This window comes from Pleurodeles waltl, chromosome 11 (assembly GCF_031143425.1).
Source record: "Pleurodeles waltl isolate 20211129_DDA chromosome 11, aPleWal1.hap1.20221129, whole genome shotgun sequence".
Classification (NCBI taxonomy): domain Eukaryota; kingdom Metazoa; phylum Chordata; class Amphibia; order Caudata; family Salamandridae; genus Pleurodeles; species Pleurodeles waltl.
In genome coordinates, this window is record NC_090450.1 from 732,532,408 (window position 1) to 732,551,833 (window position 19,426).

The following is a 19,426-nucleotide window of genomic DNA, read 5'->3' on the forward strand; positions in this document are numbered from 1 at the left end:
TATATACAGCGCGATTTATGAGCTTCTCAGACCCTATTGGTCGCAAGACCCAAAAACAAGTCCAAAATCAAAAACCCGAAGTGTATAACCCGGCCCAACCACTTTTCGGGCGCTAGCGGGCGCAGGACGGGTAATGAGTTTTTAGGCTCCTGCCCTTAAAAGAAGAATGGAGCCACCTCCTTGCGCCCTCCAGGAAGCGAGATTCAATAAGCAGGTATATGGTGCACTGTAAAAAAATTCACTTGGTACACTGAAAACCTGCGAGTATCCGGCTTGGGTTGGAGGTTTTCCACGTGCTTGTTGGGACCTGAAGCTCTGTGAAAAAGGCTGCCCATGCACCGAGCAAAGGAACTTGGATTCTCCTTCAGACAGCCTTGGACAAGTAAGCTGCCTGGACCAGATGTCTTAGAGTGGATGTCAGGGGGGTGGCCCTGCCCTGCCTCTTCCTGGCAATGACGGGCAAGGACGGGCCCGCCCTTGGCCCGGGGTTCGCCCGGGCGCCGCCCGCGCGCGTCCCGCGGCGGCGGGAACGCGAGTCAAATTTAAAGGGCTCCTGCCCCTCAATCACCTTCCCGGCAGTAACAGCGCTTTACTGGAATAGTTTTCTGGACTGTTGTTTCTGACGCCTGGACGGACCCAGTGGTGTGTCCATGATATAGACACTGGTGACAGTTTACCTCTCAAAAACAAGAACTACAGGCTATCAGATAAGGTCAAGGCCAGCATTGAGGCGGAAGTTGCCAAGATGTTGGACCTGGGGTTGTTTCAGGCCTCCAGTACCCTGGGCTATCCCCGTGGTGACGGTGACTGAAAGCTAATCTGAAACAAGGGGCACCAGAACTCTGGTTTTGTCTGGACAACAAGAGACTCAATTCTTTCAACAAGATTGGCTCGCTCCTCATCCCCAGAGCTGATGAGCTTATAGGCAAACTAAGGGCTGCCAAGTACCTCATTACTTTTGTTTTCACTTCTGGCTACTGGTAAAATTCCCTTACTGAGGAGAGGCAAAGAGGAGGCCTGCATTCTCCACTCCTGAGGGCCAGTTTCAGTTCAAAATAATGCCCTTTGAAAAATGCCCCTGCCACAGTCCAGGGGCTGGTGAACAGGGCACTGTCTGGGTTGAAGGCCCTCAGCGCAGCTTATTGTGATATTACTGTTTTTTAGCAAGCAAGTGCCAGAAAGGGGCAGGGATCTGTGGTGTACCTGGGCCTCCTTGTTGGTGGGGGACATATGCAGCCTCTCTGACCAAATTGCAAAACCATATCCAGATCCAGGTCAGAGGAGCCTTTCCGGACGTGGCTTGGACATTACAGGAAATGTGTTTCCCTCCTGACAGAACTCACCTCGGATAACAACTCAATGAAGTCATTTTGACTGGAGCATGTCTGAAGACCTTTGACATGTGGAAAGAAGCACTGTGCAGAGTGCCTGTACTCAAAGCACCTGACTTTAGCAGAGAGTTTGTGGACCAAACAGATGCTTCAGAACATGATATTTTTGTCCCAGTGCGCCATTGATTGGGAAATGGCCCCCTGATATAGCCGAGCTACAGGCATTAATTGTATGGTGGGCCACCTCTGCAGTAACCAACTCTGATTAAAAAGTTCAGTGTACATACTCGATCTGCCCCCACAGGATCCAAACCTTGTCCCAGACACCAGTGTGTCGGACAGTGCCTTCCTGATAACGTTAGAAACTTTCTGCAATTGTCTTGGAACATCCCAGCCTCCCCTTTAATCCTCCATACCATCAGTGTGAGGGTCCTCTTGCATCATTTGGTTTAAGTTGCCAAGCACCCCATTCAGAAGATTCCAATTCTGGGGAAGTAGGATTGGCGAATCCAGCAAAGGTTTTTAACAAGAACTGGAAATCTGGCTTGCGATCTCCAAAGCAGTGGTACCAACACCATTCTGCCTCCTGGCTTGCCCCATGAACCTTATGAACATTGAAAACTGGAGAAATTCATACCCTAGATCTCGGCTCCAGTATTGCATGAATGCATCAGTTGCTTCTGCCAGGCAGTCTGGCCGCCAACTGCAAAAGTGGCAAAGTTAGTGGTCCAGACAGGAGGTAAAGAAGTTTATTTGGCATGGACCGCTCTTGTTCATTATTTGCTGGGATAGTTCGAAGACCAGCTTCCACAACCTGGAATCCCTCAGATTGCTGTAGTTCCATTTAATGATTGAGTTTTAGTCTTCCCAGCAGGTATTTCGCTGTCACTGAAAATGTCTTGTCCAGTCATTAGTGCAAAGTGTCTTTGGCCAGTTCTGCTACGACTTTCAAATGTATTTCCCTGAGCCAGTTTGTGTAGGCACTGCAGAGATATGGTCTATCTTCAGTAATATGGGGCAACAGACTTTTGTTTGCTGCTAAGCTTTTCACTGCAGATTAGCCTGCTAGCAGCTTCACATAATTTATGTGCAGGGTTTCCTCTATTTGTTACCACGGTCCTCCTATGGTAATATCCCCATATCGAGCTCCCCAGCTGTTCCAAGCCTCTGTGTGGTCCAGCCACCACTGCAGCGCTGCCTTTGCTTTCTGCATGAAGGTTATCACCTCTGCATATTTAAGTCCTCTCCTGAAGTGGGGCTCCTTCACTCTTTGTAATGCCCTGCAAGGAATATCACTTGAATGGACAAGTAGTCCCACGCTATTGGCTATCTGTTTGAGGAAGATTTGGTGCTTTTCTGAGATCTCTCCAACTCCTGTCTGAGATTTCATTTCCTCTGAAGGAGCTTTGTTTGCTAGACAGTGTTTGTTACAAACACCAGAAAGATGATCCTCTGGGTGGTTTTAACTACAACTTTTGCTCATTTATTATGAACCTCAGTTCCTGAAGTAAAGATACTGTTATCTCGAGTTGGTCCCTCATTTGACTGGATCTGACTAATTAGTATGTCATCCAGGTACACTATCAGTCTGATCCTCTTGGATATAAACCATTCTATGGCCGGGGTCAGCACCTTGGTGAACCTCCAAGATGTAGATGAAAGACCGAACAGGAATGAAACAAACTTATAAATGCCTGTGTGGTGGGAAGATTGGGATGGTGAAGTATGTATCCTAAAGGTCCAGCTTCACCAACCAATCTTTTGGCAGAACAATGTCTCGGAGGAAGTACACATCTTCTCCTTTGAAAGGGTCATATATCATTAATTTGTTAAACTTAAGTAGGTTTATTACAAGTTGCTGACCCTTTGTCTTTCTTCATCAGGAATAGGTTGCTGAGAAAATCTGAGGTAACTGCAGTTCCCCCTTAGAGGAGGGCTTTCAATTTGTGGTCTATGAGTAGTGAGTCTGGTTGTGAAAATGAGAGGGAGGGGGACTTCTGCATCTTCTTATCTGGGACTTCTGTAGAACTCTTTGTAAAACCCCATAATGGTCTGCAGCACCAACGCATCCACTTTTATCTCTGCCATTGGAAGGTTCTTCATGTTTGGAGTAAAAGGGTGGTCGGTGGAGCGCCCCCTGCCTCTATCAACCCCTTCATTCCCTCTGAAATACTATACCTTTTTTTTTTTACATTGTATTAATTTGATTATGAAAGAGGTCACCTTGCCATTCATCTTGGGGGATGTCCTGCGGGATTCTGCCTTCAGTCTTCCCTAAGCTTCCTTGTGCATCATCTTCCGATCCTGCTGCCCACAGATTGGGCAATCTTATCTGCAGGTACGCAAACTGAGGATCATGGACAATGTGTTGTTGGGGTTTAGCATGCCCAGAGGTTCTTCAGTCCCTGCCGAGTTTGAGTTATCCTCTTCCACCCTGGGGCTTTGGGACTGCTCTCCTCTAAGATCTGTCAGGAACTGGTTTCTCACCAGAGCCCTCTTGCTGGTTATCAGACTCCTGCCCAGGTCCTTCCTTCACGGGAAGATTGTCTCCTCTTCGTTGGCTATTCCCAGGGTGATATGTCAATTTATTCAAGGGACCCTCGAGGGCACCCGAGCGGCACCTTTTTAGGAAGGCTTGTTGGAGCTTCTGGAAGGCGTCAGAGAGAAATAGGCTTGGCATTGCTGTAGTTTTGGCTTTAGTTTTGCCTTTAGGGGCTCATTGAGTGTCCTGTGCCATACAGATCCCCACTAATCCTCCATTTGGGTGTAGGGGGAGGTTGTATGCAACGCTTCCCTGCCAGCACACAGTCTGCTGATTCGGGGATTTCCAGGCCATAGAGCTTGTCCTCTGGAGTGATGTATCTATGGCATCTACCAGGTCCCCATGTATAGCAAGGTAGGATTATTCATCCTCCATCTTGTCTACAATGTCCCCTAGATGCGCACTTGCCATGTAGTTCAGGTGTGATAATGTATTTATACTGGTCTCCCTCCTGTGTTATTGGTAGTCATAGCGTAAGGGGAATTCCTACCTCTGCCATACTATCTATCTATCTATCTATCTATATATATATCTATCTCACGGATATTACCCTGAGGTGTCAGACCGTTTTACAATAGATTTAAAGAACATTACATGAGAAATTTAGAGTAATATGTTAGGTGAGAGTTACGTATTTACAAATTGCATAATCACAAAACAATTACGTATTGAAAATGTTATAGGAATTAGGGTTGCATAAATATGTATTACATATGTCATGGTCATGCTATAAAATGAGATGGCAATTGCCTGGTGGCTCGGAGCATAGGCGAGGAGTGCTAAGAAGAATGTCTTTGGAGGAGAAGAGTTTTAAGGCCAATTTTGTAGGTACGAAATGAGGTGGTGGTGCAAAAGTTTGGAGGGAGTGGTTAAACCAGGCAGAAAAGTCTGCGGTTGCCGAGATCCATACTAGAGCTTCTCATAAACCTACAGTTTAAAACATTGCCGCCTCAGCATGTGTGCTCTCTACTCTTGCCTCTCCTGACATGGAAGTTGAGACCAGGAGGCGTGCTCATTTAAAAGACTGCAGAATGTACACGCCTGTCAGTGGGGCTGAACCGCTACTCTGTCTTCAGGTTATGGCGCCACCACACGGGAGTCATCCGCATAACTCCTTTGTCAACTTTTCCGTGGGGCCACCTTTGTAATAGAATTGACTTGATTCCACTGTGCTGCATGGAGTGAAATGTAAACACGCTGCTTTTTCTGCCGACTGTGCAGAGCAGCATGTTCTGTCTGCACTGACTTGAGACACTGATGCGGTACCAATGCAGTCAGGGCTGGGAAATGCTGTCTATTAGGAAAAGTGTTAGAGTCTGCTGTCTGTAAGGAAATGGCTCCTTGTTGCAGTTAACCCCCACTTTTTGCCTGATACTGATGCTAACTTGACTGAGAAGTGTGCTGGGACCCTGCTAACCAGGCCCCAGCACCAGTGTTCTTTCACCTAAAATGTACCATTGTTTCCACAATTGGCACACCCCTGGCGCACAGATAAGTCCCTTGTAAAAGGTACCAGTGGTACCAAGGGCCCTGTAACCAGGGAAGGTCCCTAGGGGCTGCAGCATATGTGTGCCACCCTAAGGGACCCCTCTCCTAACACATGCACATTGCCATTGCAGATTGTGTGTGTTGGTGGGGAGAAAAAGGCAAAGTCGATATGGCATCCCCCTCCGGATGCCATGCACACAAAATGCTGCCTGTTGCATAGGTAAGTCACCCCTCTAGCAGGCCTTACAGCCCTAAGGCAGGGTGCACTATACCACAGGTAAGGGCTTAGCTGCATGAGCAATATGCCCCTACAGTGTCTAAGTCTATTCTTAGACATTGTAAGTACAGTGTGGCCATATTAAGTATATGGTCCGGGAGTTTGTCAAAAACGAACTCCACAGCTCCATAATGGCTACACTGAATACTGGGAAGTTTGGTATCAAACTTCTCAGAATAATAAACCCACACTGATGCCAGTGTTGGATTTATTATAAAATGCACACAGAGGGCATCCTAGAGATGCCCCCTGTATTTTACCCAATCCTTCAGTGCAGGACTGACTGGTCTGTGCCAGCCTGCTGCTGAGAGACGAGTTTCTGACCCCCTGGGGTGAGAGCCTTTGTGCTCTCTGAGGCCAGAAACAAAGCCTGCACAGGGTGGAGATGCTTAACACCTACCCCCTGCAGGAAGTGTAACACCTAGAAGTGTAACACTTAGCAGTGAGCCTCAAAGGCTCAGGCTTCGTGTTACAATGCCCCAGGGCACTCCAGCTAGTGGAGATGCCCGCAGCTCTGGACACAGCCCCCACTTTTGGCAGCAAGTCCAGAGGAGATAATGAGAAAAACAAGGAGTCACCCACCAGTCAGGACAGCCCATAAGGTGCCCTGAGCTGAGGTGACCCCTGCCTTTAGAAATCCTCCATCTTGGTTTTGGAGGATTCCCCCAACAGGATTAGGGATGTGTCAAACTCCCCACAGAGGGGAGGCACAAAGAGGGTGTAGCCACCCTCAAGGACAGTAGCCATTGGCTACTGCCCTCCCAGACCTAAACACACCCCTACATTCAGTATTTAGGGGCTCCCCAGATCTCAGGAAATCAGATTCGTGCAACCTGAAGGAAGAAGGACTGCTGACCTACAAGCTTGCAGAGAAGGAGGAAGACGACAACGGCTTTGGCCCCAGCCCTACCGGCCTGTCTCCACCTTCGAAAAACTGCTCCAGCGACGCATCCGACAGGGACCAGCGACCTCTGAAGCCTCAGAGGACTGCCCTGGACTACAGGACCAAGAAACTCCCGTGAACAGCGGCCCTGTTCAAACCAGCTACTACTTTGCAACAAAGAAGCAACTTCCCAAGACTTCACGTTTCCCGCCAGAAGAGTCAGACTCTACACTCTACACTCTGCACCCGATGCCCCCGGCTCGACCTGCAGAAAACTAACACCTCAGGAAGGACTCCCCGGTGACTGCGAGCCCGTGGGTAACCAGAGACGACCCTCCTGAGCTCCCACAGTGACGCCTGCAGAGAAAATCCAGAGGCTCCCCCTGACCGCGACTGCTTGTAACAAGGGACCCGACGCCTGGAACCAACACTGCACCCGCAGCACCCAGGACCTGAAGGAACTGAACTTCAATGCAGGAGTGACGCCCACACGACCCTCTGCCTAGCCCAGGTGGTGGCTGTCCCGAGAAGCCGCCCCTGTGCCTGCCTGCAACGCTAGAGTGACCCCCAGGACCCTCCATTGTTTCCTACCTAAAACCAGACGCCTGCTTTGCTCACTGCACCCGGCCGTCCCTGTGCCACCGACGGTGTACTTTGTGTGCCTTCTCGTGTCACCCCCAGTGCTCTACAAAACCCCCCTGGTCTGCCCCCGAGGACGCGGGTACTTACCTGCTGGCAGACTTGAACCGGAGCACCCCTGTTCCCCATAGGTGCCTAAGTGTTTTGGGCACCTCTTTGACCTCTGCACCTGACCGGCCCTGAGCTGCTGGTGTGGTAACTTTGGGGTTGCCTTGAACCCCCAACGGTGGGCTTCCTATGACCCAGGACTGAGACTTGTCAGTGTTTTATTTACCTCCTAATCTAACCTTTACTTACCTCCCCCAGGAACTGTTGATTTTTGCAGTGTCCATTTTGAAAATAGCTTATTGCCATTTTTATAAAGACTGTACATGATATTGTTTTTATTCAAAGTTCCTAAAGTATCTAAGTGAAGTACCTCACATTTAAAGTATTAACTGTAAATCTTGAACCTGTGGTTCTTAAAATAAACTAAGAAAATATATTTTTCAATATAAAAACCTATTGGCCTGGAGTAAGTCTTTGAGTGTGTGTTCCTCATTTATTGCCTCTTTGTGTACAACCAATGCTTAACACTACCCTCTGATAAGCCTACTGCTCGACCACACTACCACAAAATAGAGCATTAGAATTATCTAATTTTGCCACTATCTTACCTCTAATGGGAACCCTTGGACTCTATGCCAGGGGTGTGGAATTTATTAAAATATCTACTTGTCCAGGGGACAGGTTGCTTCTCAAATCTACTTGTCCTGTAAAAAGATCTACTTGTCCCTTTGGTGCCATGTAGTGTGGCGAACAATTATGGCAGCAATCTCATTATGTAAGAGCTCTGATAATAGCCTCTCTGATTATGCCAGGGCTACTACCATAGTACAGCTTGAATACTTGCAGTTTCAATCCCTACTGTAGCAATTTCCTTATTTTGCCACCTTTCTGCAGATCTGCATACTGGGGCTGGAGGAAGCAGTAAGCAATAGTTCCAGGGCTGGAATGCCTTTGAGTTTGCAAACCTACTAACCTGCATGTTTTAAAGATTTTCACCAGCTTCTCTCTAATATTTTCCCATAATAAGAAAGGTTGGACATTTACTCCTGACAATGGCAGAATTAGAACTTCTTCCAGGGTTGGGAAGAAAGTGGCCGGAGGGAAAATGAACTTGCAAATGCTCAATAGATTTTCACATGAGCAAGTCTACACATGCGTATTTACCCATGCTAAAATACAGTTCACAAATATTTTATAGGGGTACGACATATACCATGGGTGCACTTTTGTGACTTTCTTTAAGAATTTGGGGCCACATGTAGGTAGGTTCAGATTTGCGACCCGCAAATTGCGAGTCAGAGCGACTCGCAATTTGCGAGTCGCAAATCCGAATGTAGGATGGTGTCCCTGACACCATCTGTGATTCACAAGGACTTCGCAAATGCCCACCTAGTGAATAATCATGAGGTGGGTCGCAATTTGCGACCCCCTTGCGAATAGCGGCCCTCACAGGGATGGTGGCCTGCTGGAGACAGCAGACCACCATGTCTGTGACTGCTTCCTTAAAGGAAAACGAGATGCATTACAAAAACGAAAAATGAAACGTTTTCGTTTCATTTTTTCAGAGGAGGCAGTGGTCCACAGGACCACTGCCTGCTCTGAATTTTTTTTTACATTGGCATTCACAATGGGGAAGGGGTCCCATGGGGACCCCTTCCATTTTGCGAAAGTGTTAGCACCCATTTGAAATGGGTGCAAACTGCGATTGGTTTGCGCCCGCGGTCACAAAACAATCCTACATTGCACTGCGAGTCGCAATTAGGAAGGGAACACCCCTTCCTAATTGCGAGTCACAAACCCGTTTTGCGATTCGGTAACCAGGTTACTGAATCTCAAAACTGGGTTTGTGCATCGCAATGTGCTTTTTGCACGTCGCAAACAGCTACCTACATGTGGGTCTTGGTCCCTAATTAGGTCTGGTGTTAACAAAGACATTTTGTTTTTATTAAACTTCTCTTTCGGCTGGCTTTACTGTGAGTGATCGCATTCTGCTCTTCCACAAGGAACATATTGACACACAAAGTAGTTTTGTTCAGTGTCAGGAACTACATTGACAATCAGTGACGTAACGAAACTGGAGGGTGCCCCTTTGCAAAGAACATGGAGGAGCCCCCTCTCCAGACTCACTCAGGGCAGGCGCTGTGCTGAAGGGGACCCCTGGAGGGCGGCTGCAGTGCCTTTGTTATGCCACTGGTGGCAACGTGTGCTTTTAGAGTTCAAAAACTTTTTGGGTTTTTTTTGCCAGTGTTTGTTACAATGTTGAGGGCCTGGTAGCTCCCACAACAATAAAGTGTTACAAAAGCCATGTCAAAACAAGACACGCATTGATGAAACTAAAAGACTTATAAAAATATGTCAGACCAGTTGGCTTTGTCAGTGTTTGTTTATTTTCATGCTTCCCATATTCGTGTTGAAAATGGTTACACTGATTTTCCATTAGAAATATTTTTGGGAAATACTAGCATGCTTCAACACATTTTACTAAATGACACTTCATTTGCATCTTATCAGAGAGCATTCTGGGAGCATTATACTTAGCCTCATAGCCTAAACTTTTCAAACATGTGTATACACGTTTTTTTTGTTGTTGTATTGGAACCAACGTCAGTAGTGAAGTGTGACCTTAAAACATTTATTTACAGCACTCACCCTAATAATGAAGGCTTTCAAATAATGAACCATAAATACAAGTTCGAACAGCATTATCTTTTGGAAACACATTACCTCAACTGCAGAGAGTTCCACTCTCTGTAAACAGGCAGCCAAAGGGTTTGTGCTGCAGAGGGCTGGGCCTACTTGTCCCAAGGACAAAGTAAACATAAAAACTTGTTGCCCTTGACCCCAAACAAGATGTCCCGGGCATCGGGCGATAGGAATTCCACATCCCTGTATGCACACTATTTCTTACTTTGAAATAGTATATACAGAGCCAACTTCCTACACTGTCCCATAGCAATTTAACTGTGACCATTTCTAGAACCTTAGCCATCATTGCTTTTTCATATTCGATTGAACAGTACACACAAGAAGAGCACTTATTTGGCTGCTGAGCAGCAAAGAAAGAGGAAGTGTTTTTTGTTGTGGATTGTTTTGAAAGGGAGTAAAGCACTGCGATTGACTGCATTGTGGTTCAAGTTCAGTATGCTTGTGGGACATGTATTCCCCTCTTGTGCTTCTAATTTGATAGTCATAGTGGGCTGCCGAGCAAAATAAATAGTTAAGCGGGATATGCATAATTTGAGCCTCCGGTCCTGAGACAAAACTCAGCAAGAGTACCAGCATTCACAGTTGAACAAAGTGAGACTGAAACGACCCTGGCTTTACCAGCCACTGCCTGAACATAAGAAGGCAGTGTGGTCTTCAGCAGTGTTGCACATTTTGACAGATGGGGGTGGGGGTCTGAACAATTAAAGGAAACTCCTTTGGTGAGTAACACTGGAAGTGATCAGCATGCATGCAGTAAACTGAAAATAATTTAGTGGAAAGGACTTTGACCTCAATTAAGGAACAAACAGAGTAACCAAATGCAGATGGAAGTCACAAATTCCTTAAATACCAAATGGAACATGCGCAAATTGTGGAGATTTCATTTAAGACAAAACAATTTTAAAAAGTAATGTTGGAAGCTGACAGTTGTATTGTTATATCTGTGTAATATGTGCTGGACTCAAGTTGTCTAGTGTTTGCTTTCTGGGTGCTACATAAAATAAAATTTTCTTGAATGAAGGGGTGGGGCTTCCATCTTGCAGGCCAGTGTGCTATCTCTATTTAAAGCTTGGAATGTTTGTCTTTCTTGTTAAAGAATACCCTTTTATAAACCCTCCAGGAGCAGGGTGGTACTGTCCATATCTGTGAGCACTCAGTTTTTGTACAACACCTCCCCTCCTCCTAAACACCTGGACTCATGACAGCTTGCCTTTCAGTAATAGAGCAAAAAGAACCCAAAGTCTTCCACTGTGACTTTTAGAATGAGCTCCTCTTGACACTAAGAAGTCTCCAGAACAACCAGTCTCCCTTCCAGATTCCAGACGCTGCCTGAGAGAACCAGTGAAACCCTTAACTCCTTTCCTAAAGCTGAACAATGCGTAGGAGATCTCATGTCTGCTGTCTTAATGCTGAGAAAGTTTTAGTACAGGCATGACTCTCCCTATAAGAGTTTAATAGAGACCCCAAAAAGGAAAATGCTCACACAAAGAGCATCTAATGTTGTAGCAGAGAAACTCTAAGTAGTTATTCTAGAGAAAATGGGTATCGAAAAATGCTAAGCCGATTGTCTGCCAGGAACAGCGATAGCCCCTGAAGGAACAAACTATCCCCATCGCGCCAGTTGCTAGAGGGTTGTATTGACTCTAGCCATGCAGAAAAACTCATGAATCCAGATTCTCATAGAGCAATAAAAAAGAAAAGGTGGAGCATTAGAGCCCCATATGAACTTTCTATCATTATTTTGTGGCTGTTCTATTAAGTATTTCACTGTCATAACTACAAGGGCTGACATGAGGGTGAGTGAATGTTGTACAGTGGCTAGCAAACCTCCTAAATTGTTGATTTACACTCTTTTTCATTATCTTCTCATATTCCACTCTCTCCTTTTTGTCTTTTATGCGTCTCTCTGACAGCCCTTTCCTCTGATGTCCTTTATCTCTTGATCCTGCAGGTTCAGAGGTTGGTTGGTGAGAAGACTCTCTTATGTTATCTTTGTTTTGGATAAAGACATTAAACCGGATGGGCCACCTGAGGATCTCTATGCAAAGATCTACAACAGCAAGAGGTATTTAAGCAAGTTACACTTCCTCCTATCGTCATTCCTTCCACATTCCTGTTTTACAGCTGTCATGGTTGTGGTTTTGTCAGTTGCTAGTTTAGCTGTACTTCACCTGTTGCTATCCTAAATTACAGCTGTTTCTCCAGTATTGGATCTTTCATAGATTCACATGCTTGAACCATTCCTCTTCGTCAAAGTGGGAGTCCCACAGTACAATAATAAAGCAGTATGTATCCTGATAATAGTCTATAATGGCAGTGAACAATCACTTTCACAGCCTATCAATGTCTTTTTTTTTTTTTTAAAAGGACCAAACTTGAACTATATCCACTCAGGTGATAGCACCCTATAGAAAACTCCCAAGAGAGGCTGAGTCTCTCATATTTTCTACTGCATAGCGTGTGAAGGGAGTCTCCCTGAGCTCAACATGGTTTCTTCAGCTATTACTTCTTTCTGGATCATCCAAGATTATATTTCCTATTTTATTTCTCTGACTCTGTCCCTAATATGTCAGAGCAGCAGAATAAAGGAGAGATTACACCCTCAAGACATTAGGAGTATGTATATCAACATCCTGCCTACAAGGTAAAGGACTACAACATATGTCTAACCTTTTCCTCGCAAACTCACGTTTAGAGAGATGATGCTATTATTGTGGCTACAGAAACTTAAATCTGTCGGTTCTGATGAGGACAGTGAGGATTTCTTCACATCATAGAGATGTCAAATGGAAAGGTTGTGCCAGTGGTATCCAGAGGCACACAGAAAAGCCATAAAAAAAGACTCCCCATGAGTCTTTAAAACACACTTCTCAGAGAGAGAAAAAGGAAAAAAGCCTCCTCAGAGGCAATATCAAACCCAACAAATCCCTTTTCAGTCCTGACACTATATCAGGGAAAAACACTTCAAAAACCAGTCGTGGTGAAGCATAACTTGACCATGAGATGTCCACGGCAAAACCACTGTCAAAATCACGTCTATGATAATCTCATCTACGATAACCCTGTCTACAATAACCTCATTTCTGATAATCTCATCTACAACGGTCGTCTAAGATGGTCGTTTACAATAAACCTCGTCTATGACGGTCGTCTATGATAACCTCATTTGCATAACCTCGTCTACGATAACCTTATCTACAACTGTCATCTACGACAGTCGTCTATTATAACCTCGTCTACGATGGTTGTCGACGGCGGTCTTCTACAATAACGTTGTCTATGACAGTCTACAATAACCTTGTGTACAGTGTTGTGTACAATGGTCTAAGATAACCTCATCTACTATGGTCATCTCCAATAACCTCATCTAATATAACCTTATCTACTTCATCGTCTATGACGCCATCATCTAGGACTGCCTCGTCTACAATGGCTGTCTATGATGGTCGTCTAAGATAACCTCATCTGTGATAACCTAATCTACAGCTGCATCGTCAAAGATAGCCTCATCTATGATGAAGGACGAAAGCACCATAGTAGTTAAGAAAAACCAAAGACACCACATAGTCCATCATAACTTAGAATGAAGGGAACACATATGAGCATGCCTACAACAGGCAGCAATATATGGAGAGGCAATATATGGAGCAATTTCACCACTGCGCGCTGCCGCTAACTTCAGAGCGCATGGTTAAGATCGCTGTAGCTCTAGTACTAGACCTACAGAGCATGTTACAGGATTACTACAGACACTTTCCTGAGTCTGCAAGATCACATCATCTCCAATATGTCAGCATCCTCTGATCCTCTGACCCTGGTGTCAAATTTTGCTGTGCTTCCTTGGAACAACCCGTTCGCCTCATGTCATGATAGAGAGAAGGTAACATTCATAATACTGAATCTGTGCCCGATAAATGGTACAACTATTTAATACCGATGCCTACACCTTTGGCACCACAAACGGTGGATTTCCCCCAGATGATTTTTGGTTGTTTACATACCTCATGGAACAGGTGGCCAAACGGTTCCGTTGTGGAGTTATTGTAGCGCTCTGCATGGGTACATTTATTTTAGCTCTAGGCCTGTGCCCTTTTACCTTGTTCATTTTATTTATACCTTTTTATAATTTTAGCAAAAGCTTCACTTTACCAGTGGCTTTTTTTTTTTTTTTTAAATGAGCTGCCCTTCCGTGCAGAATGTATTAGTTATTTTGAACAACATTTCATTTTGTGCTCAGCCCAAGGCTATACAAGGCTGTACATGATTGTTTACTGAGTATTGCCGGTCCAAAGAGTAGAATGTCTACCCTACACAGAAAAGACGCATTATCACGTCTGGGCAATTCTCAGAACAACAACACATTTTGTTATAAAACAACAAGCTGCCATAAACTAGGTTAGATGGGAGCATTCCAGCCAGCCATCTTGTGCTGTGCAATGTCGTTGCAGCTCTACTAGACTTGGCCTCTTCTCTCAAACCACCTGGGATGACTGCCAGCAGACCAACAGGCAATTCCCCTGCTTATTATTCAGGTATGGGGATGGATCTTCCTTGCAGAGACTAGTAGTGGCAGATCAGGGCTAACACCGCTATCACTCTACTGTAGATTTTTAGTATTGCACGTAGGGATTTTAGATTCACTAGTGTGACAGGATGTTGGAACTTTTTATCTTTCTCTCATTTCTCATCACAATGATAATAGTGTTGTGTATTATTTTTCTAATAATCGCAATTCATGCCTCTTTACATGGAATGCAGTTGCATCAGTAAATATATTTCACCAAATCCTGCTTCTGCATGTATGAGACTTGTGTAACTGAGAGAACGGGGTAAGATCTGTCCTACCATTACATCTTTGAAAAGTCACAGTGACATGCGTCAGGCTGCCACAAATAACCTTTACTTCTAGTTTTGGATGAAATGCTGCTAGCTAGCCTGAACTGGCATTGGTATATCTACCTTTAGAGATATTACCCCCAATATATACACAGAATAACCATCAGAAATAGCATAAAAATACACAGGGCCTTAGGGGAGGGCCAAACCATATACTAAAAAAGTGGAATGTGAAATAGTGCCTCCGGCCAAGGCAAGTGTGGTAGTTAGCTAGGGGCAGTTAAGAACACCAGAGGTAAGTACAGTAAGTGACCCCAGCAACCAGAAGTAAGGTAGTTACCCATGCAGTTTTCCCATAGACTGACACAGAGTAGTGGCGGGGTTTGTGGAATTCAGGATCCTTCCCAGTGGACTGCGAGAAATCCAACAGGCAAGAGGATTGATGGAGAGATGCCCCCACACCAGGATGCCTAGAAGAGAGGATTAGCTACACCAGGGACCCAGATGCAGAGTGAAGAAGGAGCTCTCGCTGAAGACTGTGGGTGCCTCTAATTGTCCAGCTGCTTTCACGACCCGTGGACCAGGCCAGTGGAACGCAGGGATGGGTTCCATATGTGGAGGACCTGAAAAGGAACCAAGTAGAGTCCATCACCCTTGGAGGTGCCCAGGTGGTCCAGGTGGCAATGCCCACCCTTTTGAAGATGAAGTTTGTGCAAGTCTGTGTAAGAGGAAGTCCAGCTGTGGGGGTCCAGGAGCTGCAGAAGATCCCAGGAGTCACCTACGAGTTGTCCATATATGGTCACTAGATTGCAGGAGGATCAGTGACCAACCAGATCACCAGCAAGCACCGGAAAATGCAAACAGGAGCTGAAGAAGAGTTTGAAAGGTTTTTGGGACCAGCAGGGTCAAGGAGACTCTATCTGGGAGGAAGAGTCATAGCTGGTCCTCAGCACACAGGAAGGCCAAAATAAGTCAGTGGAGCCCCCACAAGTGTCCCACAGGTGCTGGACACAGGGGGCCTTACTAGCCCAGCAAAGCAGAAGTCCCACGCGCCAGGAGTTGATGTTTCGTTTGCAGATTGTTGGCAGCCAGGGCTTCTTGGCGCCTGAAGATCTCCCTGAGGAAGAAGCAACAAGCCTTGGCAAGTGCAACAGTCGCGGTGCACAGGGGTGCCAGTCCACTGGTGGGAGCAAGGGCACACAGTCTGCCAAGTTGGATAGAAGACAAGCAGGACCCAGAAGAGGCAATGGGTACACCACCTATGTTGTAGGATCTTCAGATGTCCGTGGACAGCAGACCTCACCAGCCGGTTGACGTCTTGAGGTGCCTGCGGATGCAGAGGAATGACTCCTTCACTCCAAGGGAGATTTCTTCGTGCTTCCTGGTGCAGTGACCTTGTGACCCTGGAGGATGCACATCCTTGGATGTTGCAGAATTCTTGCAGGGTCCTGAGAAACAATGTTGCAGTGGGAGCTTTCCCACCACAAGCAGTCTTGTTCGGTTCCAGCGAAGTCCAGCAGCGGTTCCAGAGGCCAGCAGCAGATGATGTCTTGCAGAGAGGTCCATGTAGAGTCTTGCTTGATGAATCTCAGGACCCACCCGCGAGGGAGCCCTTAAGTAACTTTAAAAGGGGGTTGTCACTCTCTGCAGTGATCCACCTATCAGAGGAGGTCGGGGACGTCATCTACCTGGCCTAACCAGTCAGATGCTCCTGTGGTCCTCTGCACATCTTATTTCCAAGATGGCAGAATTAAGGTGGCTCCTGGCAGAGCTCTGTGCACCTCCCTATGGGAACAAATGGATAGAGGGGTGGTCACTCCACTGTCCAGTTGTAGTTTTGTGCCAGATTGGGAACCAGGGGATCCTGAACAGGTGCAAACCAGATAACCAAATGTGTGCCCTTCAAAGCAGTCTGGTGTCACTCAGAGGCCACCCCAGCCCTTAGATACCTAATTCACAGGGAGAGGTGGTCACACCTCTCCCTTGCAGGAAATCCTTTGTTGTGCATCTCTGGCCTGAGCCAGACTCACGAGCAGGAGGGCAGAACAGTGTCTGGGGTCAGCAACAGTGTGGGTTGTCAGCTGGACCCCGTAGGGCTGCACGGGCAGAGCTGTGTGATCCCCTAGGTAATCCCCAGAGTACATAGTATCATGCAACTAACACTATAATCAGTGTAGTTGCATGATTCTAACATGTTTGGTACCACACTTGCCTAGGTTCGGCCAGTCATTATGTAGTTGGACCACTAGTGTTGATCAGTGTCCACTACATACCCTTAAGATGGCTTCACCGCACTTAGAGTCTAGGAATTGGCCTGGGATATTTATACGGGTACCCTTCTCATGCAGGGAAACCCTCACACCTAGAGACATACAGCCTTCCCCTGGGCGAAAGGGCCTAACAGAGGGGTTACTTATAATGTCTAAGTGCAGTGCAGTGGTGAGGTTTGGCAGTGAAATGGTGCATGAACCATTTCACGCAGGCAGGCTGCAATGGCAGGCCTGCAGTCACAGTTTGCATGGGCTCCCTTGGGTGACATAATACATGCTGCAGCCCATGGGGGGTGCCTGGTGCACCAGGGTGCCCTGGATACCTAGGTACCATATACTAGGGACTTACATGGGTGCACCAGAATGTCAGTTGTGGGTGTAAAAAATAACCAGCAACTATATTTAGGGAGAGAGCACAGTCACTGGGGTCCTGGTTAGCAGTTTCCCAGTAAACTACAGTCCAAACACATTAACATCAGGCAAAAAAGTTGGGGGTAACTATGCAAGAAAGATGACGCTTTCCTATAACTGTTATTCAGACCGATTCTGAATTGTGTGAAGCCCATCTTTCGATGCTTGAGGTTCCCATTTGAACATGCGCCGGAGGTGTGTTTTGCTCTGCAGCGCATATCTTATTTGGATGCAAGTCTGCTGGTGTTCTAGAAAGTGTTCATTGCCAGATGTGCCCTTTGGGATTGCGATTGATGCAGGATGCTTCCTATGAGCCACCCTTTGTAGATCTTGTGGAGCCTGGTGCTTTTACATTTGGCACTACACAGAATGCTGCTTCCTCGGATGGACCTATAACTGAGGCACCAGAACATGAGTGCTCCCTTGCTTTTCTTGCCAACCAGCTGGTTAACTTATTGCCTGCCAGAGTGTGAACTTTCCTGGATTCAGTCACCATTGATGATATTGGTGATTTTTTTGTTTTTTTGTTGGGGGATTACGTCTGTTGCTGAACATTGACATTTGCCCTTAATTTGCATTTATGTTTGTTCAAATTCTGAATTGACATTTTTACTTTTGTCTGTCCTACTTGTCAACATGGATATTTTATCTCTTTTATGTCCATTTTATCCTGCTTATAAAATAGTAGTGTAGGAATAGTGATTTTAGCATTTTAAAAAAGACCTGTGTACGTTTGCACCGACAATGGGGAGGGTGTCGTGGGGTTAATTTAGCACTTTGCCTGGGCACATTTATTTTAGCTCTAGGCCTGTAGCCTGTGTCATGATATTCATTTCAATTATTTGTAGCCTGTGTCATTTTATTCATTTCATTTATTTCTTTTTATTATTTTAGCAAAAGCTTATTTTTACTGGTGGTGTTTTATTATTTTTATCAGCTGCCCTTCAATGCAGAATTTGTACTTCTGTACATTTCATCTTGTGCTCAGCCCAGGGCTGTACAAGGCTGTACATGATTGTTTACCAAGTATTGCAGGTCCAAAGAGTACAATGTCTACCCTACACAGAAAAGATGCATTATCACATCAGGGCAACTGTCAAAACAACAAAACATTTTGTGAAAAAACAACAAGCTGCCACAAACCAGGTTAGAGGGTGTTAGAAATGGGGTCTCTAGTTGCTAGAGGTATACAACTATCCTAGTCAGGGTAAGTCACAACACAATCCAAATTGTCCTGTTCCCACCCTCTGGTAGCGTGGCACTGGGCAGTCAGGCTTAACTTGGAGGGCAATGTGTAAAGTATTTGTACAATAAATCATACAGCAACACAGTAAAAACACCACAAAAATACACCACACAGATTTAGAAAAATTGGAAATATTGATCTAAATAAAATAGAGTGAAAACGACAGAGCCAATAAGCACAAGTTGAAATATCACTTTTAAAATGTTTAGAAGAGTCTCACTCCTTAGAAATAAACATTTGTTTCTTTGTTACACACAGTACCTGGGATGCGTCAAAAATAATGACGCACGGAGACCCCAGAGTAGGAGATGCGTGGAAAAATAAGGTGTTGTGTTGGATTTTTCGCTGCGGCACAGACACTGTGTCATTTCGTTCCACGTTGCAAGGGCTTGTGTTTTTCAGCATGCAGTTGTGGTTCCTCACTGCGATACGGGATATTTTGAAAATCCCTCACACGCTGAAAGAAGGAGGCGCTGCGTCGATCTGGTAGGTGATGCATAGAATTTTCTGTTGCTGGACTGGCGCTACGTTGAATTTCCAGTCGGGAAGTCCGTGCTGCGTCATTTCGGTCAGCTGTGTAGCGATTTCTCAGTTACGATGCAGACTTTGCTTCAGTTTCTGCATGTGTTGCGTTGATTTTCAACACACAAGGGGTTTCTTGAAGGGGTGAAGTCTTTGTTTGCCCTGAGACTTCAGAAACAGGAGGCAAGCTAAATCCAAGCCCTGGGAGAGCACTTCAGGAGAAGGCT

At 45.8% G+C, this 19,426-nt stretch overlaps 1 protein-coding gene across 1 annotated transcript in view; it reads left to right on the forward strand.

Annotated features, from left to right (window-relative positions):
- GPAT2 (glycerol-3-phosphate acyltransferase 2, mitochondrial) overlaps positions 1 to 19,426 on the forward strand; it is a 1,401,514-nt gene that overhangs the window by 268,204 nt on the left and 1,113,884 nt on the right. Inside the window, exon 4 of the mRNA XM_069212686.1 lies at positions 11,866 to 11,979. Coding sequence (XP_069068787.1) covers positions 11,866 to 11,979 — 114 coding nt within the window. The remainder of the gene's footprint in view (positions 1 to 11,865; positions 11,980 to 19,426) is intronic.